Genomic DNA, 27379 nt, shown 5'->3' on the forward strand with positions numbered 1-27379 from the left:
TCTCAGGCCTAAACGGCCAACCGTAGCCGAGATTGACCGATCTGGACCTACCTCATTTCGTCAGTAAATTCTGAGCAGATCACGTCGGAGGAAACGTTTGACTGATTGTAGCCAATGAGCCTGCTGAATAGCAGGATATAAATAGAGCCTCTGCCAGCAGGGCTCTGTGATTTTTCACACCTCGGCTGCAGGCTGCTGCAGGAGCCTCTCTGTCTCCCTCCCAGTCTCTGTCTGATCCACACTGGAGCTGCTCTGAAGTGCCTTTTTTGAGTTCTTTATGAGTTTTTGGAGCGAAAATAATGTGAAAACGGGCTGAAAAACGAACATATACCATTTTTGCCCAGGGTGTGCAGAGGGTGTCCAAAATTTACAGCGCCTGGCCATAGCAGTACAAAAACATGTGTGAAACACTCATTTCTTGTAGTATTGCTCAGAAATTTTGACTTGAACTATGTAAGACCCCAGGCTGTTGCCTTTTGTGTTTTCAAGCTGTCACAGTGCTGCCACACTTATTTTCAGGTGTTTTATTAGGGAAAAAATGTCGGCGAGAATGAAATTGATCCTAATTCAGTGTGTTCTAACATAAAGTATTCTGTGCCAGTAGCACCTAGAATAATTCTGACTGCACTGGGTGAAAATTCAGGTTGTCAGCTTTCAAAGGAGACCCCAACCATGCCTGTACTCCAAACAGTTCAAGAACAGCATTCAATTTACTTTCCGTACATCTTCAGTAGAAATTTTAGGCGAAAATTGACGGAAGCTTAATGGTTAAGGCTTCTATAAATACTGCAAAAAGTAATGGACTCATGGGACAACCCTGTCTTGTTCCTCTTTCAAGATCAAATGAGTTTGAAATGGAGCCATTTATTTTTATTGTTGCCTTTGGATTTTTATACAGTGCCTGTATGGTCCTAGTAAAGGTCTGATGGAATCCATATTTTTGTAGCACTCTCTACAGAAACTCCCAATTTACAAGATCGAAAGCCTTTTCGGCATCTAGGCTCAAAAGTACGGCCTGGGTGTTATTTCCTATGATATAGTCAATTACATGTAATGTTCTTCAAATATTATCCTGGGTTTGTCTTTGCTTGATGAAACCTAGGCTTATAATTTGGGGAAGAATATTTTCCAGTGTTTTTGCTAAAATATGCATGAATATCTTGTAATCTTGGTTCAATACACTTATTGGTCGATTGCTCCCACAGTCGAGTCTATCTTTTCCTTCTTTTGGTATTAAAGAGATCACAGCTTCCTTCCATGAGGGCGGTGTCTCACCAGCTCCGAGAACATGATTGAAAGTCCTTCTCAATACTGGGATTAAGAGGTCCTTCATCTCCTTGTACCACTCAGACGGAAAACCGTCTGGTCCTACTGTCTTGTTAGGTTTCAAATTTGAAATTGCTGTCTTAATTTCTTCATCTGATATTTCTTGGATCAAATTCTTATTTTGGTCACCTCTCATTTCAGGTAGCTTTATAAGGTCAAGAAAAATACCCATTTTTATTTTGTCTATTTTTGGCTGTGTATGTAAACTTTTGTAATATGTTTCAAATGACTGTTGTATTTCTGTTAATTTATGACATATGGAATTTGTTTTAGGGTCCTTTACTTTATGTATTATTCTGTCTGCTTCTTGTTTCTTTAATTTATAAGCCAATAATTTAGCTGATCTCCCTCCAGCTTCGTAATGTCTCTGTTTTAGAAAAATAAGCTTTCTTTTTATATCGTTCGAATAGATTTCATTTAATTCATTTTCTTCTTGTCCATTTCAATTTTTATTCTTTGATTTTGAGCCTTTTTATGGATATTTTCTAATTTTTTAGGTTTTATTTGCAGCCTATCCAAGTTTTCCTTGTTTTGCTTTTTCAAGTTGGAGCTATCGCCAATTATCCTCCCCCTTAGAACAGCTTTTAATGCATCCCATAGAATTGGCGTGGACACCTCCCCGTTATCATTTTCTTCAAGATAATTTTAATATCTGTTCTTATTTGATCCCTCATTTTGTTTAGAATCCCAGTGTTTAGTCTCCAGATTGTTCTCTTCTTGTCAGAATCTAATTGTATAACAATATAAACTGGGCAGTGGTTTGAAAGATCCATGCATCCAGTACTGCAACTATGAACTCTACCCACATCCTTTTGAAACATGATAAAGTAATCGAGCCTTGAATATATAGAGTGTGGATGAGAGAAAAAAGTAAAATCTTTCTTTGTTGGATTCAATTCTCTCCATACGTCTATGAGACCCAACTCTGCCATCATTAATTTTACATTTCTTGTAATTTTTGTTTCCCCTGAATAGCAAGGTCTAGTGGTGTCCAGCGATGAATTCAGTCTAATGTTGAAGTCGCCACAACAGATAATTATACCCTGTGCCTCGGAAATAATCAGTTCAAATATATGTTTATAAAATCTCCAGTCTGATCCTGGTGGGCATAAACATTTAAAATGGTGACTAAAAACCCCATCCAGGTGTCCCCGAATAAGTACAAATCTCCCATCAGTATCTTTCTTTTCATAAGTGCACTCAAAATTTAACTTACTGGTAATTAGAACAGATACACCTCTCCTAGGTCCCTGGTTAAAAGAAGATGAAAACTCGTTAAACCCAAATCTTTTAAATTTTGTGTGTTCTAATTCTGTCAGGTGAGTTTCCTGGAGAAGAGCTATTTCTACTTTCTCTCGCTTTAATTTGCCAAAATTTTGCTTCTTTTAATAGGATTACCTAAACCAGGGGTCGGCAACCCAAAGCTCCGGAGCCGCATGCGGCTCTTTCATCCCTCTGTTGCAGCTCCCTGTAACTTTGGAAAATAAATAATCAGCAGGCTATTTAATTAAATTTTCTTTTACTTTAGATTGTTAATTTTTCGAATGTAATTCTAAATTTGAAGATTGTGGTGATCTTGTAACATCAAAATAAAATGTTTTAAATTTTTGTCCGTGTAGGATTTCTGATATGTTTTGATATATGTTTGTAAGGGTCACGTCCAGCATCCAGGCAGCAGGTCAGAGAGTCAGAGGAGTGTCATCTTGGAAAATAGGGCTGCGAAGTACCAGAGAAATGTTATTAGCTTAAAATAAATAGATCAAGAGACTTTACAAGTTAAATAGACATTCGCAAATTATTGATTTCCAGCTAACATTACATAACATCAGAGGTCCAGAAGCAAAGATGACATAACCAAGTAAGATAAATATTAGTGGTAGGACACAATTTAAAAAATAAATCTATCTAATTAGAGGCTTTGAAATTAATTAATCACAACTGATTAACAAGGGCATAGAGGTACAAAGCGATATACACAGTGTTTTCTTCATTTTAAATGCCTCGAACCTTAATAACATAATGGAACGAATGGCCATGAAATAAAAAAGAACAGTCTTGACTTCCAAATGTAAGGCCTGTAATATGGCCTTATGACTCTGGTGGAGTGAGAGTCTAGAGGGAAGGCCTCTTTGTCTCAAAAGAGGCCCCTCTCCAACCTCAAAGCTGACGCACATGTCCATCAAGTCCAGTAGAGGGTGTCCTGACAATAGTTTTAACGTCTACATGCCCATAACTTTGTCTATGAATAAAACAATTGTCACGTTGGGGAAAAAAAAAAAAAACAGAAACAAAAGCCTTTAGCAAAATATGTACAGTACTGAAGAAAAACATGTTTCAAAGTAACTTGACATGATTCTATCAAGGGGAAACCTCAGTTACTTATCAGTGTCCTGTCGCCGGAATGCCTGTAGCCACTCCTTGTAGCTTCGCGCTGTGTTTACGTTTTCCGTGTTTCCTCGTTTTCGGCTGGTTCGCCGAGACATCTGGCTGATTTGGTCCAACAGGGAAATTGGCTTTTTCAGAACCGTCACCGGGAAGCCTCTCTCTTCCATGTTCTCCGTGGCCTCCTGTGCAGATCCATAGACCACTGTGCCATCCTGGTAGAACACTCTCATTCTTGCCGGGTAGGGAGTTTGGAACTTTATATTTTTTTCCTTCAGCACAGCTTTTGCCTCCGCATATTCCCTCCGTTTCCTCAGCAACTCCGGTGTATAATCGTGGTCTAGTTGCACTCTTTTACCTTTGAAATCAAAACCCCTCTTCTCCCAAGCTCTCCTGATAATGTCCTCCTTCATCCTGAAGCTGGAGAATTTGACCACGAGTGATCTTGGAGGCACATCTTTTGGAGGTATCGATGCAAGCGCCCTGTGTCTGTGCTCGATATTAAGCACCGTGGTGGAAGGGAGTTCCAGTCCATTCATTAATAAGTCCTCCACAAATGCTATCACCGATGACGAGTCGTTTTCAGCTCCTTCCATTACTCCATGTATTCTGATATTTTCACGCCGTGTGCGCCCCTTCAGGTCTGTCAGCTTGGCCGCCGTTTGCTTATGGAGCTTCACCAGCTCTGACAAAACATCCTCCGCGGACTGGATGCACTCCTCCATGTAGCGTTGGTGCATGTAAGGACGGAAGGCAGCAGTTGTAGTTGAAGCTGTTTAATTCAGCAATCTTGGTAACTCCAACACTTAGTTCTTTATAATGTAACATAGCAGCATGTCAACTTCCTGGATTTCTTCTTCTACTCCGCAATCTAGAATCAATACGTCTGGCTATGTGAAAGCGCCATCTAGGGGTGAAAGTAGCAACTACATTAGACTGAACACAACATCTCCTCTCTCTGTAAAAGGATACATTCTCCATAAGAGTAACTAGAAAAGCACAAATTAGAATTTCTGAATCTTTCAGCAGTAACAAAATTTCTTTTTAGCTGTTCTTACTAACTTAAATATTGTAGAGCCTTGTTGGAGAATCAACACATACAGTTAACATGAAACTGTTACATAAGGTAAGTTAAACTTATAGACAGCATATTAGAGGTGTTCTTCAATGTAATACAACACATGACTAGTAATACTAAAAGTGTAACTAGTTTTTCTCACTTTGTTAACTCAAACTGTAAAATAAAGTTACCACTGAATTTTCAGCAATTATAAATTGCAAGTTACGGCATAACATAGTCCTTGTGCCATTTGGGCTTGACCTTAACACGTTGTTTGTGAGATGGAGTTTGATTGACAGGTGTGTGTGAAAGTCCAGCCATGTTGAAATCTTGTCCTGTCACAGAGGGAACATGGGCAAGGCGAGAAGCATTCCATGTCTTTCCGTCACTCAGCAAGAAGGAGTTGGGACTTACTTTCTCTGTCACAGTCATGGGGAATGTGAATCTTGAGTGTGCTTTAGGAACATGAAATGGCTTCTTTATCCTCACTTTTTCACCAGGTTGAAAGGAACGTTTGCGTGCACCCCGTTTTGCATCAGCATAATGCTTCATCTTCTCTTGACGTTTCAAGACTGTATCACGAGCAGAGTCATCTAATGGAGACATGGCAGGTGGAAGGGGAAGAATGTCCAGTTTGGTTCGCATTTTTCTGCCATACAGGAGTTCATATGGTGAAGTGAAGGTTGTGGCATGTAGTGTTGCACGGTACACACAGCATCTTTCCATGGTTGCGACTGTTGGATTGCAGTTTGGATGCAACTCCTGAGTGCACGGTGGAATCTTTCAATAGCAATGTTTGCAGCAGGATGATAAACAGATGTTCTGCTGTGGGTTATCCCTCAGTTGTGCAAGAAGGAGGCAAAAGCAGCTGAGGTGAACTGTGGTCCATTATATGAAATAATGCTCTCTGGGTTGCCATGGTGACTAAAGAGAGACGTCAGGAACTGAATGACATCATCAGTCGAGGCAGCATGCGAAAATGACAGCTCAGGCCATTTAGAGTAATAGTCAGTCAGTGTAATAGCATACCTACAGGCAGGGGTAGTGGTGTCAAAAGGTCCAACAATGTCAAGACCAAGTTTCTTCCATGGCCCATCAGGCAGTGGGATGGGTTGAAGAGGGGCAGGATGAGTGCAGGCAGTTTTATCATTTGACTGACAGGGAACACACACAGCAATGCAGGATTGAACTTGTGAATCAATTTTTGGCCACCAGTAGAGGTCACGTAAGCTTCGTGTGTACAATCCCTTGGTGACTCTCATATGCAAGTGTGATCAGTGTGTGTCGTAAGGAGAGTGGAGCAATGAGATGTGAGCCTCTGAGGATGTAGTTATCTTTAACTGAGAGTTCATGTCTGATTTTGTAGTATGGAGCAAGGACATTACTCACTTGTTTGATGGTAGGAGGCCAGCCATTCTGTATTTGTGACTTCAAGGCAGACAGTTCAGGGCAAGAGGAACAGGGGGAGTCAAAGTCTGCTACAGGGAGGGAGCTCAGTGTAGCTGTGATCTGTGCTACCATCTCTGGTTCTGCATCTTGAATGGAGTCTGAGGGTGCTTTCACACCTGTTAGTCCGTTAGAGTGGTTCATTTGGACCCAAAAGTTGTTACAGTGTTGCTAATTTCAACTGGTTCGGTTCGCATTCACACCAGTGTTTTCGCAGTTGAACCAACTACAATGAATGTTATATCTCCCCCCCAGTCGTTAGGCGGCGCTGTTCACAAAAATAAGGTGTTTTAGATGACGTGGGTGAACGCTGATTGGCACAGCATGTGAAGAGGGAAAAATCCCGGAAGAAAATGTAACCCGCATTTAATATACCTGGTGACTTTTATTTTTGCGGGTCCCCTTCCTGTGTCCCCCAAACACCTGACACCCTATATATCAGGAGTCACGGAGTTCACTTCCTCCTCCTCTGTCTCCGCTGTGGCTGTGGCGTTGTGGCTTGTCTCATTGCGTTGCAAACAACTGCTGTTTTCTCCTCGAAAACATTACTTTAGACCTCAACAATCGGTGAGTTGTCTGAATTTAACTCCACATTTGTGGTATATGCAACAGATCGTCGTGTGGTTACTCATGTAAGCAATGTTTTAAAACAGAATCGGGAGCCTCGAAACACATGCAAAACTCCCCTTACAAACACACACGTTGAGACCGCTTAGCCGCTTCAGACGCTACGCTACAAACATTCCATCCTGAAGGTAAAAGATGACATAATGATGATTTACCCCAGCCGAATTGTAGATGTTATATTGATTGATAGATACATCCGTTTATTTTGGGTGTTTTTTATGGTTGGTGCGGTTTTTTAGCACTTTCCTGACCGCTGCTAAAAGTACTATTAGCTTTGGTAGCGTTGAATAAATTGAACCCGACGTAGCTACTCTCTTTGATAATTGCGCAATACTTGAACCACCTTGAATACTGTGAAGTTAAGAATATGTTAAGCACGTTATTCATGGATGATATGTACTCTTTTACTCTGCTTGGGTATTTTGAAGTACTTGTCATGAATATACTGTTAACTATTGATTTAAAGTGTACACTCTGTCTGACCCAACATTGAGCCAACTTTAATCCAGCTGATGATTCGGCTGTAGTCTCAGCTAACAGTTGGTATGTAGCTGAAGTTTTGAACTTCGCTTTAGCAATTAGCTTTAGCTGTAGCCTTAGTACTTAGCTTCAGCTTTAGCATTTAGCTTTAGCTTTAAGATTTGCTTTTGTTAATATTACCTTTTCAATATTACTAAAATACTTTAGCGATGTGAATTACTTTTATGATTTATTTATGGATTGATTATTCTATTAATCAAATTGATTATTTTCATTTGACTTATTTTGGTCGTTTTTAGTTATTTCAAACAATAACTTAAGTTAAAAAAAACAGTTAAGATCCTACTTTAAGTTGGTTACATTTTTTTTAGTAACTTGGATATTTTGACTGATGAATTAAATACTTACATGATCTATTGACCTTCTTATAGGTCAGGTTTTTTTAGAGAGACTGAGTCACCTCTACGTCATTCCATCATCTGTGAAACTTTCAAACACCATCCTTCATATGGACTCTGGACATTCATCACTGTAACTCCCCCCAAATCCTCAACCCATGGCGAGCTAGAACCCATTCTGGTAGGACTATCAGTTTTCTTTTTCCCACCAAACTCTTGGATGGAACCTCAGATCGAATTCTGGATACTCGTGGATCGTTGTTGCTGTGGACTTTGCATTGTGTTTACAAAGTAGATGGCAATGGACTATTTATGTTAAATTATTTTGGGCACACTTTGTACTTACATTGGTTTGTTTTTGGTTATTTATTGTGTGTTTTTTTCCCCCTTTTGTCTCATGTCTGTTTAAAAGAATCAACCTTCTAATACATATATCTAAACGCAAATATTGACTCTGGTGCATCATTCACACCCTGGGCTCCTTAAAGAACAGTCTTCTGTTGCAGCTAATGTAGCCGTAGTCAACCGCCTAGCCCTAAAGCGTTACAAAAACAACAGGCTGTGTTTATTCCATGAATCGAGGTTTATTCGTAAAAACAATGAACTATGCTCTCCTGTTCGTTCTTGTTGCCATATATTCGTATCATTGCTTTATGCAGCAAGCACAAATACTGCTGTTGTTCCAGCATGAAGCTCGCATTCAGTACGAGAACATTACACAGTCGTTTTTGGCACAGAGAAGATGCATTGCAAGACGTTATCGGAGAAAGCGGGCGATGCTCCACAACCTGAACCAACTCGTGTTTCGGAGACATTTTCGCAAATCTCTTCGGTAAGCTTTTGTTTCACTTATCATATCGGGTTACTGTGGTAAACGTTGGCCTACTCAACTCGTGACAACAAAGGCCAAAAAACTGGAGAAACAGAAATCATTCACAATAGTATTAATGTTAAATAGTAAATATTTTGAATAGTCTACTATCAAAAATAAAGCAGACTATTCAACAGTGACAAACTGACACATAATTTTGTCACTGTACCTACAAATACATGTACATTTGTAGTTACACTTTACTAAAATGTTTAGTTTCTTGTGATCTTGTGTCACTATACCTACGGATACAGTGTTACGACCCTGGCTCACAGACTGCAACAAATAACAGGGGGAAGGACACGACATAGTTTTAAATTATTTATTTAAAATATAATTAAACTTTTAAAGAAAACAAATATCTGCATGTCGTCAGTGTAAGTGAAGTGTAGAGAAAGGTAAGCTGAAATGCATGTTGGATGTAATCAGTGAGATAACCTGCATCAGGTGTGTGTGTATCGTTGGATGCAAAAACTAGCACAAAAGAATACAACATGAAAACATAATCTAAATAAAGAAAAACGGCGTAGCATGGCGTTTGTGTGGCGAAGGATGGAAAGCAACCCGGGCAGTCGACTCCATCCAGGAGCCGACGGAGAAAGCCACCAACCCGGAGCCGACGGAGAGAACCAACACGTCCTTGCCGCTCTCCTGCCGCCGCACACTGAAACACAGCGGAAGCCGGCTTTTAACGAGGCCGGGCCGGAAGTATTGCCAGGTCCCCAGAACGCCACCAGCGCCTCCTCCAGTCCACCTTAACACACATGAACATTAGTAGAGGCCAACTAGCACCAGCAGAGGGCCGTCACAACAGACCAAATGAGTCATTAATTATTTTTTTCTGCTTTCATAGGAGTGTGTGGACCTATCAAAGACCTGGGATCTGGTGGCAGTATGTGAATAACAACTGGACAGATGTAGAGTGGAGTGCGAACTTCAGGATGGGAAGAGGTACTTTCAACAATCTATGCAACATGCTTCGTCCCTGGTTGACCCGTCAAAACACCAAATACAGACGGGCTGTGCCCGTTGAACTTCGAATAGGAATATGTATTTGGAGGCTGGCCACCAACCTTGAATATAGGTCTATTTCACATTTATTTGGTATTGGACTTTCCACTTGTTGCCTTATTACTCAAGAGGTGGTGACTGCTATCAACTTTATCCTAAAACCAAAGTACATTAGGCAACCCACTGCACCAGAACTGAAAGTTATTGTGCAAGGGTTTAGAGACAAATGGCGTTTCCCTCAAGTGGCAGGTGCTATCGATGGCACGCATATCAAAATACGTGCCCCAACAGATGACCCTGTCTCCTACTACAACCGGAAAGGAGAGTACTCTATTATTATTCAGGCTGTAGTCGACCACCGCATGAGGTTTTGGGATATTAATGTGGGTCGTTCAGGTAAAATACATGATGCTCGTGTATTTGCACTCTCTTCTTTGTACCAAAGAGGCATGAATGGAACTTTACTCCCAGACTGGACGGAAAGATTTGAGGGTGTTGATGTGCCACTGGTTCTGCTGGGGGACTCTGCATATCCACTACTCCCATGGCTCATGAAACCTTACCCAGAGGGAGCAGGAGTCACACCAGAACAGATCAACTTCAAGCTGAGTCAGTCTCGCATGACAGTTGAGCGTGCGTTTGGGCGCCTTAAAGGACGCTGGTGTTGCCTGCTAAAGGTTTGCGATGCCCACATTACATTTGTCAGTCAGATTGTCTTGGCGTGTTGTGTTTTACACAACTTTCTTGAAGTACATCATGAGGACTGAAAGAAGAGACTGAGGCCGAGGAAGAGATTGAAGCTGTTCCAGAGGGGAGAGGTGGTGATAATCAGCAACAATCAGACATTCAAAATGCCCTGTGTAGATATTTTTCAACATGGTAAAAAGACAAGTCATTTTTTCATTTTTGTGCCTTCATTGTAAGAATTTATTAATCAATCAACTGGACAAAAAAGTGAAATGTTAGAGGATGTTTCGAATCTCACTGAGATTTGAAACTTCCTCAAACTTTTCACTGTTTTTGTCCATTTGATTGATTAATGAATTCTTTCAGCTGATTGTTGATGGCAACATGTTGAAGATATGAAAACTTTTTTTTTTAACAAATGAGAAAATTTTATACTTTTTCATGATTCAACTGATTCAAAGTTAATAAATTGCACTTTTGTATTTGTGTGGTCAATTCATATTTTTGATACTACAAATGTTAAAGTTTATGCCCTTTCTGAATTCCCAAATATATTGTCAGATTGTCTTAATAAAAATGTTTTTAGGTTTTAGCAAATATCTCCCATCCATGTGATTCAAGTCCCATAAATAAAAAACATTTAAATGTGCAAGAACCTTTATTTGCTTGCTTTGTCAATGTCAACAATTTAAAAAATAGCATTTATCCACAGTAAAGTGCTGCATAGACAAACGTACAACCATGAACAACTTGGCATCTTGTGCTCTATGCAAAGCATGCATTTTGAGTAAACAGTGTTTTTATTTTGTAAACAGGTAAAAGTCCTGATTTTTTTAAAAAAATACTGTATAAATGTGCAATTATGCATGGCATAACAATCAGGTCTAGCAAAAACAACTTGTAACAGACCTCTAAAACTACATGCTACATATAAGTCTTAAAGGTTGTAATATTCTGGATTTGTGTTGTGATATGGTGCGGCTTCAGAAGGTGGCAGCTGATGGTGGGTGCTGTGTGGAAGATGAGGGGAGCTCTGATGAGATGTAACACCAGAACAGGATGAAGAAGAAGCAGGAGCCTGAGTGGGCACCTTATTTATAAGCTGTGAAAAAAGATGTGCAATGAGCTGATTAGAGGCCTCTTGCTGAGACTGCAGCAGGGTCATCAGGGCATTGAATCTTCTTTCATCCGCTTCCTGTGGAGCATTGAGCATCTTCTCCTGTAGAGCCTGCTCCTGTTCGAGCTGCCTGGTCTCTGCCTCTCTCATTTCCTCCAAAACTTTGTTACTCTCTACCATGTATTTGGTGAAGTTGTCATCACATCCTCTGGTCTTTGCTTTTCTTTTTCTTGAATTGGCCCCAGGTATCTCAAGTCTCACACTGGCTGAAGTGGGTTCACTCTCCTGAGCTGATGAGACGCTACTATCCAAGCTAGTATCTGCCTCCTCTTCTGTAATAGAGTGGAGCACAATAACTATAATTGTTAACATTTTCACTTAACTTTTTAAAAACAAAAATGTTCAACTTCTTACCATCTTGTGATGCAGATGGCCCAGGAACATTAGCTTCGGTCTCGGTGTTAACATCTGGGGGAGCCTCCATCGTGTTTTCATGTGACTCCACTATGTCCACAGCATCCACATCAGGTTTTGTGCCAAGGATTTTGTCCAATGCGTCGTACCACTCGAACCTTTCTCTCGCTGTTGAAGTGCTGCCTGTTTTTTTCAGAGCGTCTCGAACTTTGATATATTGCCGTCGAAGTTTTTATCCCCGCCGGCCGTAGGCATGGAGGAGGATATTGGCGTGGGCACGCCCGTCCGTATGTCCATCCGTACGTACATACGTCCACATTTCGTTTCCGGAGCATATCTCAGAAACTACACACGTGGACAAAATTGTTGGTACCCCTCAGTTAAAGAAGGAAAAACTCACAATTCTCACTGAAATCACTTGAAACTCACAAAAGTAACAATAAATAAAAATTTATTGAAAATCAAATAATCAAAATCAGCCATTACTTTTGAATTGTTGATTAACATAATTATTTAAAAAAACAAACTAATGAAACAGGCCTGGACAAAAATGATGGTACCTCTATAAAAGATTGAAAACTATTTGACCAGAGTGACATGATTACCTCAGGTGTGTCATTTAATTGACATCACAGGTGTTTCCAAACTCATAATCAGTCAGTCTGCCTATTTAAAGGGAGACAAGTAGTCACCCTGCTGTTTGGTGAAAAGGTGTGTACCACACTGAACATGGACAACAGAAAGCGAAGGAGAGAATTGTCCCAGGACATCCGAAAAAAAATTATAGACAAACATCTTAAAGGTAAAGGCTATAAGACCATCTCTAAACAGCTTGAAGTTCCTGTGACAACAGTGGCTCATATTATTCAGAAGTTCAAGACCCACGGGACAGTAGCCAACCTCCCTGGACGTGGCCGCAAGAGGAAAATTGATGACAAATTGAAGAGACGGATCGTTGGAATTGTATCCAAAGAGCCCAGAGCAACCTCCAAAGAAATTAAAGGTGAACTCCAAGGCCAAGGTACATCAGTGTCAGATCGCACCATTCGTCGTTGTTTGAGCCAAAGTGGACTTCATGGGAGACGACCAAGGAGGACACCACTGCTGAAAAAAACTCATAAAAAAGCGAGACTGGAATTTGCAAAAATGCATGTTGACAAGCCACAAAGCTTCTGGGAGAATGTCCTTTGGACAGATGAGACCAAACTGGAGCTTTTTGGTAAGGCACATCAACTCTATGTTCATAGACTCAAAAACCAAGCATACGAAGAAAAGAACACTGTCCCTACGGTGAAACATGGAGGAGGCTCAGTAATGTTTTGGGGCTGCTTTGCTGCATCTGGCACAGGGTGTCTTGAAAGTGTGCAAGGTACGATGAAATCTGAAGACTATCAAGGCATTCTGGAGAGAAATGTGCTGCCTAGTGTCAGAAAGCTTGGTCTCAGTCGCAGGTCATGGGTCTTCCAACAGGACAACGATCCAAAACACACAGCCAAAAACACCCAAGAATGGCTGAGAGAAAAGCGTTGGACTATTCTAAAGTGGCCTTCTATGAGCCCAGATCTGAATCCCATTGAACATATGTGGAAGGAGCTGAAACATGCCATTTGGAGAAGACACCCATCAAACCTGAGACAACTGGAGCTGTTTGCTCATGAGGAGTGGGCCAAAATACCTGTTGACAGCTGCAGAACGCTCATTGACAAATACAGAAATCGTTTAATTGCAGTGATTGCCTCAAAAGGTTGTGCAACAAAATATTAAGTTATGGGTACCATCATTTTTGTCCAGCCCTATTTCATTAGTTTTTTTTTTTAATAATTATGTTAATCAACAATTCAAAAGTGATGGCTGATTTTGATTATTTAATTTTCAATACATTTTTATTTATTGTTACTTTTGTGAGTTTCAAGGGATTTCAGTGAGAATTGTGGGTTTTTCCTTCTTTAACTGAGGGGTACCAACAATTTTGTCCACGTGTGTACTTGAGGGATTTCATTCATATTGCACCCAGGCCATCTCTATATAGTCTAGATGTGCCTTTTGGGGTGCATGACCTTGACCTCATTTTCAAGGTCATAGTGAGGCACTTCAAATATTTTTTGGTTTCCGGAGCATATCTGAGAAACCAGTTGAAGGTTTTCCTTCATATTGCGCACACTTAGCCTGTTGGTAATGTAGATGTGCTTTTTCGGGTGCATGACCTTGACCTTATTTTCAAGGTCATTGTGAGGCACTTCAAATATTTTTTGATTCTGCTTCTGGAGCATATGTCAGAAACTACCTGAAGGATTTCATGCATATTGCACCAATGCCACCTTTGCATAAGGTAGATCTGCCTTCTTTGGTGTATGACCTTGACCTGATTGTTTTTATTGTAGTGAAGATGTATCATTTTGTAGGTGTATCGTCCAGTATATATTATTATTTCTTGCACTTAGGGGCACTATATATAAAGCGGGGGATGTTTTAAGTGGAGCGTGTTTATTTTGTTTTGATGCGGCACTGTTCAACTGACCGCTGAAAACCGCGCACTCTCATCTGTTTACTAAAAATTCCGAAAATTTCAGCATTTTTGTGGGTGCTCAACAGTTGAGCAATAATGTGCTCATCTGCCCATATTTCTATGAGGCACTGTACCTCCTCTTTAGACCAAGTCTGTCCCTGTTCATCGTGAACGCAGGCTCCCGGTCAAACTCGTGTGGAGAATGTGGTTCATCTAGCGCGAGTTTGCGCCTCCCAAAATTCCCTGTGCAGGTAGCTACGGAAGCTCCCGAAGACCAAAAAGTCTGCTGCGCCATCAAGCCAGTCCGAATGGAGACAGGTTTGTGTTCTCACCAGGAGCGAACCGAACTGGAGTTCACATAGAACCGGACCGAGACCACCTCTCGAAGGTGGTCTCGGTCCGGTTCTTTAGTCCGCACCAAAAACATCTGGTCTGCTTTCACACCAGCCCAAACGAACCGTACTTGCTGGTGTTGTGGACTTCAATCCGCTTTAAGCGGACCAAAACGCGTATATGGGAAAGCACCATGAGGGTGCAGGTAATGGAAGGTGTGACAGACAGTCAGCTGTGTAGTTCTGGGAGCCAGCTCTGTAGATGACATCATAATCAAAACAAAGCAGGCGTGCTGACCAGCGAGCAACACGCATACCAGCACGGCCAATTCCCTTTGTGCTGAGAAGTGTTGTTAATGCTTGATGATCTGTACGGAGAGTAAAGCGGCGACCCCATAGGCACGGCAAAAACATCGGAGGTGGAGGCACGTTTCCAGCCATAATGTAGTAGTAACCACGCAGGTTCAGTCGTCACCAAATTGTAGCGTTGGTGCATGTAAGGACGGAGGGCAGCAGTTGTAGTTGAAGCTGTTTAATTCAGCAATCTTGGTAACTCCAACACTTAGTTCTTTATAACGTAACATAGCAGCATGTCAACTTCCTGGATTTCTTCTTCTACTCTGCAATCTAGAATCAATATGTCTGGCTATGTGAAAGCGCCATCTAGCGGTGAAAGTAGCAACTACATTAGACTGAACACAACACTCCGCGTCACCAATGCGCTCCTCCGCCTCCTCCATTCTTTCATAGATCTTATTTGTCTTCTCTTGTGGCATTTAGTTGCTGACTAGAATCCTTTCTAAATTCTCGCAGCTCTTTCAGAATCACGCTCAAATTGTTGTCACGGCTCTGCATCGTGCCAGTGACCGGCGGCTCCATGTCGTCCTCCATATTGCTGCTCGCTTGCGACAGTCGACCGTCTTCTTCTTCAACCTGTACTTTACTTTGTACCATGTTTTTCTTTCCTTTCTGAGGCATTTTTGATCGCCCACCGTTTTTCAACTCAGAGAATCGTGTCTACCAGTAAATTTGAGTTTTATCGGGCAGATTTTAGACTTTTTTGTCGGGAGCCTACCATACTATGCTGCCATCACCACCTCAGCTAGCTACACTGGTGAATTTCAACATGAAATCAGTCCGTTATTCTCACATCGTTCCCCCTAAATCAGTCCATCCTGACCCCATCACACATACAGTCATGTGTGACTTTTCTGTCACCCACTACACTCTAGTAAGTGCCATCGTCGATTTCATGTTCTTATAGACAGGAGCTTTGCAGCCTGCACAAACGTGCACAAAGGTGCAACTAGATGAAAAAATGTGACATTTCCATAATAAGGCCTCCTTTACATACTCTTCCAAAAACACTCTTGTGAAGGTGACCATCCTCCCCATGTTTGATTGTGCCGATGTCATCTATAAAATGGCTCCTAAGTGTGCCCCTAACAGGCTTGACGTCCTCCATCACTCAGGCATCCATCTTGCTACCGGTGCTCCTTTCTCCACCCACCATTGCAACCTTTACAAACTGGTGGGCTGGCCGTCCCTTTACACCAGGCGACTCCAACACTGGCGTTCATTCATTTACAGGCCCCCACCTCAACACCTCTCCAACCTCCTCCACCCCTCCCATAACAACTACCACCTGAGGTCCAGTGAATTCACTTTCTGTCCCCAAGGTTCGCACTGTCTTTGACTGGAATTCTTTTCGCTTTGCTGCAGCGATTGATTGGAATTCCCTCCAAAAATCTCTGAAACTGCCTTCACTTCCATGACCTTACATTTTCAAAACAGAAGATGCAGCAGACCTTTGTTGACCACTGCACATGCTGAATGTTTTTATTGAATTTCTAGCATTAATTTAGGATGTTTTAATCTTTGTTTAAACACGTGTGTAATTTATTTTTTGTGTGTATGTACTTGTTTGTTATCTTTCTTCCTGCTGCGGCCTCTTGCCAGGTCATCATTGTTAATGAGAAATTGCTCTTAACTGAGCTTACTTGGAAAATAAAGAATAAAAAATAAATAACATGTTTGCATGTCAGCATCACTTGTGGTTTTCAGCTGCTGTTTGGCTCAAGTAGGAATCTCTCCAGGAATGACATTCATGAGATAATCGAACCTGAGGCCTCCCTGATAATTTCTCTGCCCGGCGTAAAGAAAGGAGGCGTTTTTAAGTCAAAGAAGTTTGTATTGATTACATGCTGAAAAACTACAATCATCTCATCCCAGACTGGTCCAGAGTCGAACAAAGAGAGCACCATTGAGAACCGCTGAGACACAATCATTCTTTTCTGTTATTTCTCCTTCTCTGTGCCACACAATATCGATGCACACAATAGTCTAATCACTAAGTGAAAAGCAATTGGACTGAGCACTGTTGAGAGAGAGAGGTGAGGAAAACCCTTTTTTTTATCTCCATTTTGTCTCCACTGGATCCCAACCCTTGAGGAAATCTTTGTAATTTCTTATCTCATTTAGTTCCTTTTCTCACACTGATATTATCGCCTGTACTCAGTCTTTGCTTCACTCTAATTTAATTCCAATTCAAACCAAAACACATTTCTCTCAGGAAAACGAAAAGCTGGTTATTTGCCCATGCAAATTTAGAATGAGCAATGAACAATGCAGATAACAACTCATCTTGCTAAAACCAGTGTTCAGCTATATTGATGAGTTAAGCAGGAAGGAATCGAAGAAAAAAATCATTCAGTAACTAGATAAATAAAAATGCCAGAAAGAGCAATGAGGATAAATGATCATCTTTTTGTAAGTCATTGTTTAATAAAGACCTCCTACAGTTTTTATTCTAAGTCCTGCTTAAAGCATTTCTCAACTAGATTCCCATCCTGCATAAACCTATGAATTCCAAAGACAATAGAAACAAAGCTCTTGTCTGATCACCTGATACTGTCATAAACCTTGTTTAGATTTAGTAACTGAGGGAGCTTTTTTTTTTTGCACACACAGACAGCTGCACAGTAAGTTGCACCTTGACTTGGTTTGATCTTTCTTTCTTTTTTCTTTTATTATTCACACAGATCACTTTTTTCAGGGGAGACTTTCCAGAGGTGCACTATTCACTACAAGTCATTGCATCAAGACTACAAACACAAGAAACAGACACAAGATGTTGAGGAGGGAGAGATCAAGATCCCCTGAGGAGAAGATGACAGCAGATGTCTTGCTCCACAGTTGATATGAACTTCCAGAAAACACACTTCTGGTCAGGGCCGGCTCTCTCTGTACGCGAATTAAGCGGCTGCTTAGGGCCCCGCCGCCACGAGGGGCCCCCCGAATTGACTGTGTCTGATGGTCTGACCCACAGACTGCCATCTAACATTACTTGCTTCGACTAACCTGGCAACCACCCAACACGCGTTGTAAGTTCAGTGTCGCTGATTGGGCGGCAGCCGCAGCCCCAGACATGTCAAGGCACTTTTTTCAGCCGTTACAACAGCTAAACCCGTTATTAGCATCCAGTAACGTGTTTTCCTGAGCCGTCTTTGAATGCACCATGAACGTATGCTACCGCAGGTGTTCCAGAGGAGACGTGCTGCTGTGCTGAGCAGTGCTGAACGTGCGTCTGGAGTAATGTTTAGCAAACCAGCCAGAGCCAGCAAGAAGCAAAAAACTTTACACAGTTTTTTCCAAACAAACCGTGTAAGTTGTGTGACCTTGTTGGATGCAAACAATGTTGGACTTGTTAGCTAAATGATGACAAGGTAAAACGTGGCAATATATCAATATGTTAAGCTAGTTAACAATAATTCAAATGTGGTTGCCTCTGTTACATTACTGCTAATTAGTTTATTCTTGGAATAAACCCAGTCCTCTTTCATTTCTGGGCAGAAGATGTGCTCACAATTGCTCTCCGTGTATTTAAGTCTTTTGGTCCCAAAAGAGGAGAGTCAGGGAGGAGAAAAAAGAATAGGCTATCTATGGTATAAATTTACAACTGTTTTTTACTCCTTCTCTTTCTAATTCTAGCTCAGAATTTTGATTTTCAGATTTTTTAATGATTATTTCCATAACAAAGAGCAGAGTCAGACAGGAGATGGACCAGAGGCGGCGGCCAGCAGTAATGTTGACCATGCAGGGTCTGCAGAGGTGAAAAAATATATATAAGTGGCTGAGAAAAAAATATGTATCTATGGGTTAAAGTGATTTTGAGGTTAAATTCTACTGCAATTTTTACTCTTCCTAATGCTATTTCAGAATTTTTCTTACCACATTTTTTTATGTTTATTGCCATAACAGAAAGAGCAGAGTCAGGGAGGAGATGGATCAGAGGCCAGCAGCAGGGACAAGGATGTAGGGTCTTTACAGGTAAGGAGAGATTATAACTTCCTGAAAATAAGACATCTATTGCAGGGAGAAACCAGGCAGTACTGATCATTTCATGTTCAGTGTTTGGCTACCTTTGGCTACTCGCCCAGTAGATGTTCAAGGGACATTGTTGTCAACTCAACTAGAGTTTGGCCACTAAAACTTTAGATTTTATAGTTTAAAGTTTTATACTTTATAGTTTAAAGAACTAGCCTAGTTGGTCCCCTGGTATTGCACTGTGGCTGTTAGGGATTATGTGGTTCTTTAGCCACTAAGGACGGTGCAATTAAATGTAAGAGAATGATAAATCGCTCTGAAAAATTTGTCCCCCTCACTTCTGAGATGGTGGTTACGCCCATGCCTGTCTTTATTCCAATAAAACATAAATCATCATGGTAACATATCAATTGAAACTGGCTTATTAGAAAACTATACGGGAAAAATACACGAAAGAAAAAATAAACCAGCAGTCAGTTGGTGACTCCATGCTTCATGCGCAAGTTAGGCTACTGTGACACCACGGCACCGTTTCAAACTTGATCGATTACACTGGTCTGGAGAAGCCACAGATGGAAAAGCAGTAGCACTGGAGATGGCATCATGGCTCCAAAAAGGAAGTTCAGGAGTGGGCTGAATATTTGCTGTCAATCATGTGCATGTGTGTTTTAACCCAATTACAAGCTGTGCACGTGATTTGGTAGTTGCCCTGTGCATGTTTTGGGGCCACAAAAAAAATCTTGCTTAGGGCCACCAAAGTCCTCGGGCCGGCCCTGCTTCTGGTCTACCCTGAGCTCAGCTGTGCCCTAGGTTTATTACAGGTGGGAACATTTGGTTGGTTAACATTTTGTGAGAACTCAGGACAAAAAAAAAAAAAAGATTTTGGCTGCCTCTCTACAAGTGCAGTTTCTCTAGAGCTGCAATGATTAAGTGGATTAGTCAGTTGACAGAAAAAAATGACTGGTGACAATTAGATAACTTTTTAGTTTCATGCAAAAAAACATTAACTACTACTACGAAGTATGGGTATTTGATTTATCTATTGAAACAAACTCAACATCTCTGAGCACTGGTCAGTCAGAGAAGATGTCTGAATATGTTTTGGCCTTAAGGAAACAACATCTATGTTTATAGTTTATGGATTGTGGGATGTATTTACTGCATGATCACACTTTACTTCATTGATATGCATCATTTCCTTCAATTTACCTTTAGGTATACATTGAAGTTACCAGACAGCTGCTAAATAAGTCCTAACAAAATTAAAGAAGCACTTTGTTTTAGGTTTGAGAAGATTTTCAAGAGTCACAACTTCAGTGCCAGAGTAAAAAACAAATCTCAGTTTGCATTAATCACTTTAGGTCTGGCTTTTGAGAGTTTGCATATGAAAATCTCACGAAATCTCAACTGTGTCCATCTTTGACAAACTACTACAGAAATGGCTAGAAAGAAGCAGCTGAGTAAATAAACAATCTGTATATTGTATAGATCTGTACAATAAGAAAAGAAGGATACACTGAAAAACAAATTTTAAAGAACCTAATGGTGTCCAACAAAGAAGTTCACTACACCTTGAAAAGATGAAAAGAAATTAGAAGTTATGATAATAGAAAAGGGTCTGGGAGAAAAGGGATCACTACAAAAGAGAGGATAAACATATCATTATCACCAGTTAGAGAGATCGGCGGAAAACAGCACCACAAATAAGAGAGGAAATCAACATAATGAGGTCAGAACTCGTATCTCTGACAGCTGTGAAAAGATGTTTGAGAAAGACTGGTCTGAAGGGTTGTTTATCTTAAAAAAAACTTTGTCGAAAGAACAAGAAAAGGAGAAGAAAAATCGCACAAAAATTGGACTGATGATAACTGGAAACGAGTTCTTTGGACCGGCAATAGTAAATTTGAACTATATCTGCAGACAGACAAGTGAACGTCTTAACACCCACACAAAAGCATGGAGGTGGCAGTGCCATGGTATGGGGATGTTTTGCAAGTGATAGAGTAGGGCATTTGTTTGAAATAAAAGGTATCACGAAGAAAGAACAGTGCCACTCCATCCTGCAGCATCATCCAGTTCAATCTGCACGAAGACTTGTGAGTAGAAAGTTTGTTTTGCAGCAAGATAATGACCCTCAGCATTCCTCCAAGCTCTGTCAGGGTTACCTTGACAAAAGAGAAGAGAAAGATGTTCTTCTTCAACAAAAAATGCTCCCCTAAATCTCCAGACCTCTCTCCAATTGAGCTTGTGTGGGATGAATGAAATCGATCGATCAATCAGGAAAGTGTCTCCCATAAATCAGCAGTCTCTCATTGATGAACTTAAGAAAGCCTGGAATGCAGTACCTGGCACATACCTTAAGAAAAAAAAAAGAAAAAAAACTTGTGGAACGATTGCCACATATATGTTATGCTGTTGTTAAAGCCAGATGAGGTTACTCTGAAGAAGGTAAAGTCTAAGCAAGAAAATCTTAAATACCTGGCAATTATAATAAAACCATATTCTGATTTTGCTTCCATATCTACACCAATCAGACATAACATTATGACCACCTGCCCATTATTGTGTTGGTCTCCCTTATGCTGCTAAAACTTCTCTGACCCAGTGGGACATGGAAACAGGACCTCTGGGGATGGTGGCAGTGAATTCTGCAGGTTGCAGAGTGGGACCTACCTAGATCAGGCTTATTTTTTATTTAATTTAAATTTTTTTTTTTTTTTTAATTTTGAAAAAGTACTGCAATGTTGAATGTAAAAAACAAAGACCCAAAAGTCTGGGATGGTGGCAGTGAATTCTGCAGGTTGCAGAGTGGGACCTACCTAGATCAGGCTTAATTTTTTATTTAATTTAAACAAAATTTTTTTTAATTTTGAGAAAGTACTGCAATGTTGAATGCAAAAAACAAAGACCCAAAAGTCTGGAATAACTTGGCATTTGGTCAGTAATATCTAAACAACTGTAAGGTAAAAAACCTTGTCTCTCTGGGTAATAGACACTTCAGTGAAATTTGAAATAAATAAATAAATAAATCTTCAACAATGAGTCAGTGACATTGATGTTATCAAGCCTCTTCAAAAAGTTATCAATGGTAGTTTGGCCTCATTTGATTGAACACAGCTTTTTAACATTATTTCAGTCATAGTAGTACCAGATGGCCTCTTCATTTATTGTGCCACTCTGTAACCTTCTAAAAACAGTATCGGGTTTCATTTCAATATCAGATACAGCTGCTGCAGAGACCTTCATGCTGGAAAACGGGTGAATGAGTGGTACATTTGCTCAAAAAAGTAATTATTCATGTTTCTCTCATAGAAGCGAAACAGGCACTTGAAACCACTTGTTTGAAAGTATGGTGAGGGTGAAGGTATTGTCCTTGTGGTTGAAGAAGTGCAATTGCTGTTTTCAACAATCAGCTGCAGTGGCTGGTTTCTGTAGATTTACTGTAATGGATAAGCAGGACAAGACCACTCTTGAGAAGGAATCACAGAACATATGTACAGTGTGCTGTGTGTTTTTCCTTCACATATTTGGTTTTAGAAGAGTTAAAAGCAATGTTGATAATGCCATAACCAGTGGTGTAGTCTACGTGATACGCAGGTATACGTCGTATACCCACTAGAAAATTTTCAAAATTTCCGTATACCCACTTAAAAATGCCCAAAGATACGTATACCCAGGGGTGTAGCCACGCAGGTATACGCCGTTTACTCACTAGAAAACGTCTCGAATTTCCATATAACCACTTAAAAATGTATCAGCATGTTTTTTGACATAAAGTTCACTTTCCTGTTCATAAATTTGTCTTCTCTGTGTTAGGAAGCGGTGAAGCTGTGTGGGACGGGGGAAGGTGTATGGCTGAGAACAGGGCTCACTAAAAAGCGGACACCCATTTGCAATGCACACATGTAATTATAACATACACATACAAATTACATGTACTAACTTGAATTCAGGAAGCTCTGTAGTAGTTCATGGTTGATTAATTTAAAAATAACAACAATAATGTTGAATTTTACAGTATCAGTGCAGTGGGATTAAACATGTTAAATCAAATTGCACAATGCCATGTTACAAGCAAAAGAACCTATACCTAAGTTATAACTTAGGTATACCTAAGTTATACCATTACACTTTTTACACTTTACACTTTAACAACTAACATTTCAAAAAGAACAAAACATACATAATACTACCATTGGAATGACTACTAATACTTATATCCCAATTTAAAGTACTGAAAAGCAAAAAACGATTTTGACATTACCCATGCCATTTTGAGTAAGAATATCTCAGTAACTACAAATGTAACCCTGCTGCCTTTTTGTACAGTGATAGATGACAGATGGAACTGTCTTGTAGAAAAATTTGGGGTCTCTGGTACCTGTCCCACACTGAGATTTTTGCCACCAAAAATAGCCAATTTAAAATCTCGTCCAACTTTGGGAGCTCATATTTTCCAAACTGAGGTACCGAGAAAGCTCCAGTTTGCTAAGTTATCACACAAGTTTGTGTAGAATGGAACTCAGGGGTGTTAGAACACTTCTGTGCAGTATTTCTAGTACTTTTAAGGTCCCAAACCCCACTCGTGAGTAGGTATCTCTTAATTTTTAGCAAGCCCCCATGGCCTGCAGAATGTAGGGAAACACCTGGGGATGTTTGTGGGACACTAGCTACATGCAGAGGCCTTGTTTACCAACTCACAGCTCTCTGGTATGTCTAGAGGCTGAGAAATAACAACTTAAAGATGCAAAAAATGCTGGCGAGGCTTTTTATAGCCCAAATTCTGAAAATTTCAGACCCCCACAACTCAGAAACTATTTGAGCTACAGGCCTACAATTTTGCATAGAAAGTACTTTTGTGACTATCTAATGGCATGCAAATTTAGGACTAATTTGAAGATGGTGCAGTAACACCCCCAAGGAATATCTGGTCATTTCACCTGGAATGACCCCTGTGAATACTGCCGCTTTAGGAAACACCACAGCTGGAGCTAAGGCTACCGTTTAGGAAAGGGAGCCTGATGAAGAGGAAACCTCAGCTCTACCTGATGGCAGGAGGAGGAGCTGCTGTAACTATAATGTCTATAAGTATCTAATTGGTAGTTTGAAATAAAGGAGCTTCTGCTGCTGCTGCTGCTGCTGCTGCGCGTGCGTGCGTGCGTGCGTGCGTGCGTGCGTGCGTGCGTGCGTGCGTGCGTGCGTGCGTGTGTGTGTGTGTGTGTACTTGTTTCTGCTATACCGGTGGGGACTTTGACCTGACTATTTGCTATAAAGGTGGGGACTTGTCTTACGGTGGGGACCTAAAATGAGGTCCCCACGGGTGGCAACACCGTTTTCTTGGCCATATTGTTGTTAATAAAAAATGTAAAAGTGCAAAAACGTTTGTTTAGGGTTAGGCATTGATTTGGTGATGGTTAGGGTTAGGGTTAGGAGTTAGATATGAATGGGTGTCAATGGTAAGTCCCCACCGGTATAGAAAAACAAACATATGTGTGTGTGTGTGTGTGTGTGTGTGTGCGCACATATATGAGAACCTGACCTGGCTTATGAGCCTGGAGTATACCCACTAGAAAAAACTAGACTACACCACTCGCCATAACTTTATGCAAACCAGTAGCACTCATAATAAATCCAATGATTTCTAAGATTATCAACTGTAACAAGTCACAGAGCAATCAGTGTTCGTGTGCAAGTTCAGCGATGAATGCTGAAAATAAGTCAGAGCTGAGTTAGCAGACTACAGGCTGTAAGGTAAAGACTCTTCACAGAGGACACCAGTATGTGAGAATGAGCAATCTTGTACACTCTAATGTTGTTGTTTTTTGTCTTCTTTCTCTGCTTTCATGTTTTCTCTTCTTGCCTGTTTTTTTATATTAAACCACATTTTGCTTTTTCTGGCATTTTCAAAGCTCAATGAGTGTGTTGAGCAGGAGGTTCAACTATACAACCCTTCAAGTGGCCAGTGCTGATATTTGCCTTAGTTTTGATTTTCAGTGGAGAAACTGCAATGATTATGACCTTTTCTTTAATTAACTCACATGCTCATATTTGCACACTCCATCCATGCAGAAGGACTCACCGCACAGCTTCAATTTGCCGAACACAGTCATGCTCCCAAAGTGATATACCTTCCCAATGACCCAGTGGCTATTCCACCGCTGAAATGCTCACCACCAGTGTCAACTAATTAAAAATTCAAAATGTCACCACTTTGGTGTTGTTGGCTGTAATGAACATTTCTGCCTCTGAGGGCCGCTAGCAGGGCTTCATGAGAGTCATGCATTTAAGTTGCCAATCAATTGCATCACCACCTGCTCTCCCTTTGTCTTTGCCTCGCTCTCCTTGTCTGTGTTGCTTTCCCTTTTCACACACGCTGTCCTTTGCCTCAGTCCATATTGATGACCACGGTGTAATAACAGAGGTGACATGGTTGACTTGATTCTAGCAATTATCTTCTGGCTCCTTATTTGCAGGACAGTATGTGCATGTGTGTGTGTGTGTGTGTGTGTGTGTGTGTGTGTGTGTGTGTGTGTACCTACTCGTGTATAAGTATGTACTGGATGTTAAATCCAGCTTGTTTGCAGGCTTTGCATGCATCAACATATGCAGATTTGTGCGTGTGTGTGTGTAGATATATACCTGAAAAGGCTAATGGTAATTAGCAGCATTAATGGTGTTAGCCAATTAGCTAACGCGCCCTGAAGAGCACTGAGCACTGAAGCAAAGGGCAGGGGAGCTATTTGTCTTCTCAAGGCCAAGTTAGTGATCATCACACACACACACACACACACACACACACACACACACACACACACACACACACACACACACACACACACACACACACACACACACACACACACACACACACACAGACGCAGTGCAGGAAATGCAGCTGATGCAAATATAAATGATGCACAGTACCACATATACGAAGGAAAAAGGCACACAATCACACACACAGAAGTTAACCTGTTCCCACATTTTAAGCTAAAGTTACCTCATATTGATTAGGTGCACTTTACTTTTCCTTTTTAATTTAGTTGTCATGGTGATGGAGAGAAGGCCAAAAACCACTGCTGCAGTACAATCTGGAAAAGAGAGAAATAAAATTTTTTTAAAAACAAGTAGAGGGGAAGTTCATGCAGCATTATTAAGCTGCAAACAGACAAGTAAGAATTGAAAGTAAAAAAAAAAAACTGTGAAGCAGGTGAGGAAGGGTAAGAAGAAGAAGATGTAAACCAGTGATAGACAAGAAGCGAATAGTCTGAAATAAATTTAGTGTGATGATTTCAGGTCTCCAAGCTGCATTTTTTTACACATCCATCTCCCGCATTGCAAATGACAGCATTTTCAAATGTCAGGCACAGTGTTTTTCCAAACTTTTATCTGCCAAACAAAGCTGGCTGGATACACCTGTGAATTTGTATTTCTGTGGATGGGTGCATTAGTGTGTGTTCTGTGTGTGTACATAGGCCTGTGTGTGTGTGTGTGTGTGTGTGTGTGTGTGTGTGTGTGTGTGTGTGTGTGTGTGTGTGTGTGTGTGTGTGTGTATAAAGGCCAGTTCGGCAGTGGGTCGCTCCTGGGAGAGCTAACCTTTGCTTGTATAGAAGACAGAAACTCACTCTGACAGCCTGAGGTAGAAGTCCCCATGGAAACCTACACACATACACACATACACACATGTGCACGTGTACACACAACCACACATATGGGAGCTTACACTTTACAGAAAGAGACACACAGACACACAAAGTGTACATGAGCTGCAAAAGGAACGGGGGGAAATAGCTATTTGACCACTCAGACTGACGGAAAAACAGCAAATTGACACCAGGGTCAAGCACACACACACACACACACACACACACACACACGCACACGCACACGCTTGCACGCACACACACACACACACACACACACACACACACACACACACACACACACACACACACACACACACACACACACACACACACACACACACACACAGGCACCTCACCTCACAAAAATCCAACAACCTTTTTCCCTAAGGCCCAGTCACACTTTGTGAATTGCTTGTTTTTTGAAGTTCATTCTAAAAAGCATCCATCCATCCATTATCTATACACTGCTTAATCCTCGCTGACTTAGGGCGAAGGCAGCAGACACCCTGGACAGGTCACCAGTCTATCACGGCTACACATGAAGCCGGAGTGCTTTGAGAAAACCCACACATGCACAGGGATAACATGCAAAGCAGACGGAGCCCAGACTGGGACCTTCTAGCTGCAATGCAACAGTGGTAACCACCAAGCCACTAGTTCAGCCCTTAAAAGACATGTCCTGCATTATTTAATCACTGTCCCAATTGCCACTAACTGAAAGGTTTTAGTTTCATTTGACAAACAACCCTA

The 27379-nt window shown here is 41.0% G+C and overlaps 1 protein-coding gene across 1 annotated transcript; it reads left to right on the top strand.

Annotated features, from left to right (window-relative positions):
* Window positions 1-744: 744 nt before the first annotated feature.
* On the top strand, window positions 745-10577 carry LOC127535933 (uncharacterized). The gene is made up of 4 exons (XM_051954968.1): window positions 745-6781; window positions 6868-6969; window positions 7753-8551; window positions 9444-10577. The coding sequence occupies exons 3-4, from the start codon at window positions 8292-8294 to the stop codon at window positions 10366-10368; spliced, it is 1185 nt and encodes a 394-aa protein (XP_051810928.1). The 5' UTR covers window positions 745-6781; window positions 6868-6969; window positions 7753-8291; the 3' UTR covers window positions 10369-10577.
* Window positions 10578-27379: the final 16802 nt, after the last annotated feature.

Source organism: Acanthochromis polyacanthus, chromosome 10, assembly GCF_021347895.1.
Source record: "Acanthochromis polyacanthus isolate Apoly-LR-REF ecotype Palm Island chromosome 10, KAUST_Apoly_ChrSc, whole genome shotgun sequence".
Taxonomy (NCBI): domain Eukaryota; kingdom Metazoa; phylum Chordata; class Actinopteri; family Pomacentridae; genus Acanthochromis; species Acanthochromis polyacanthus.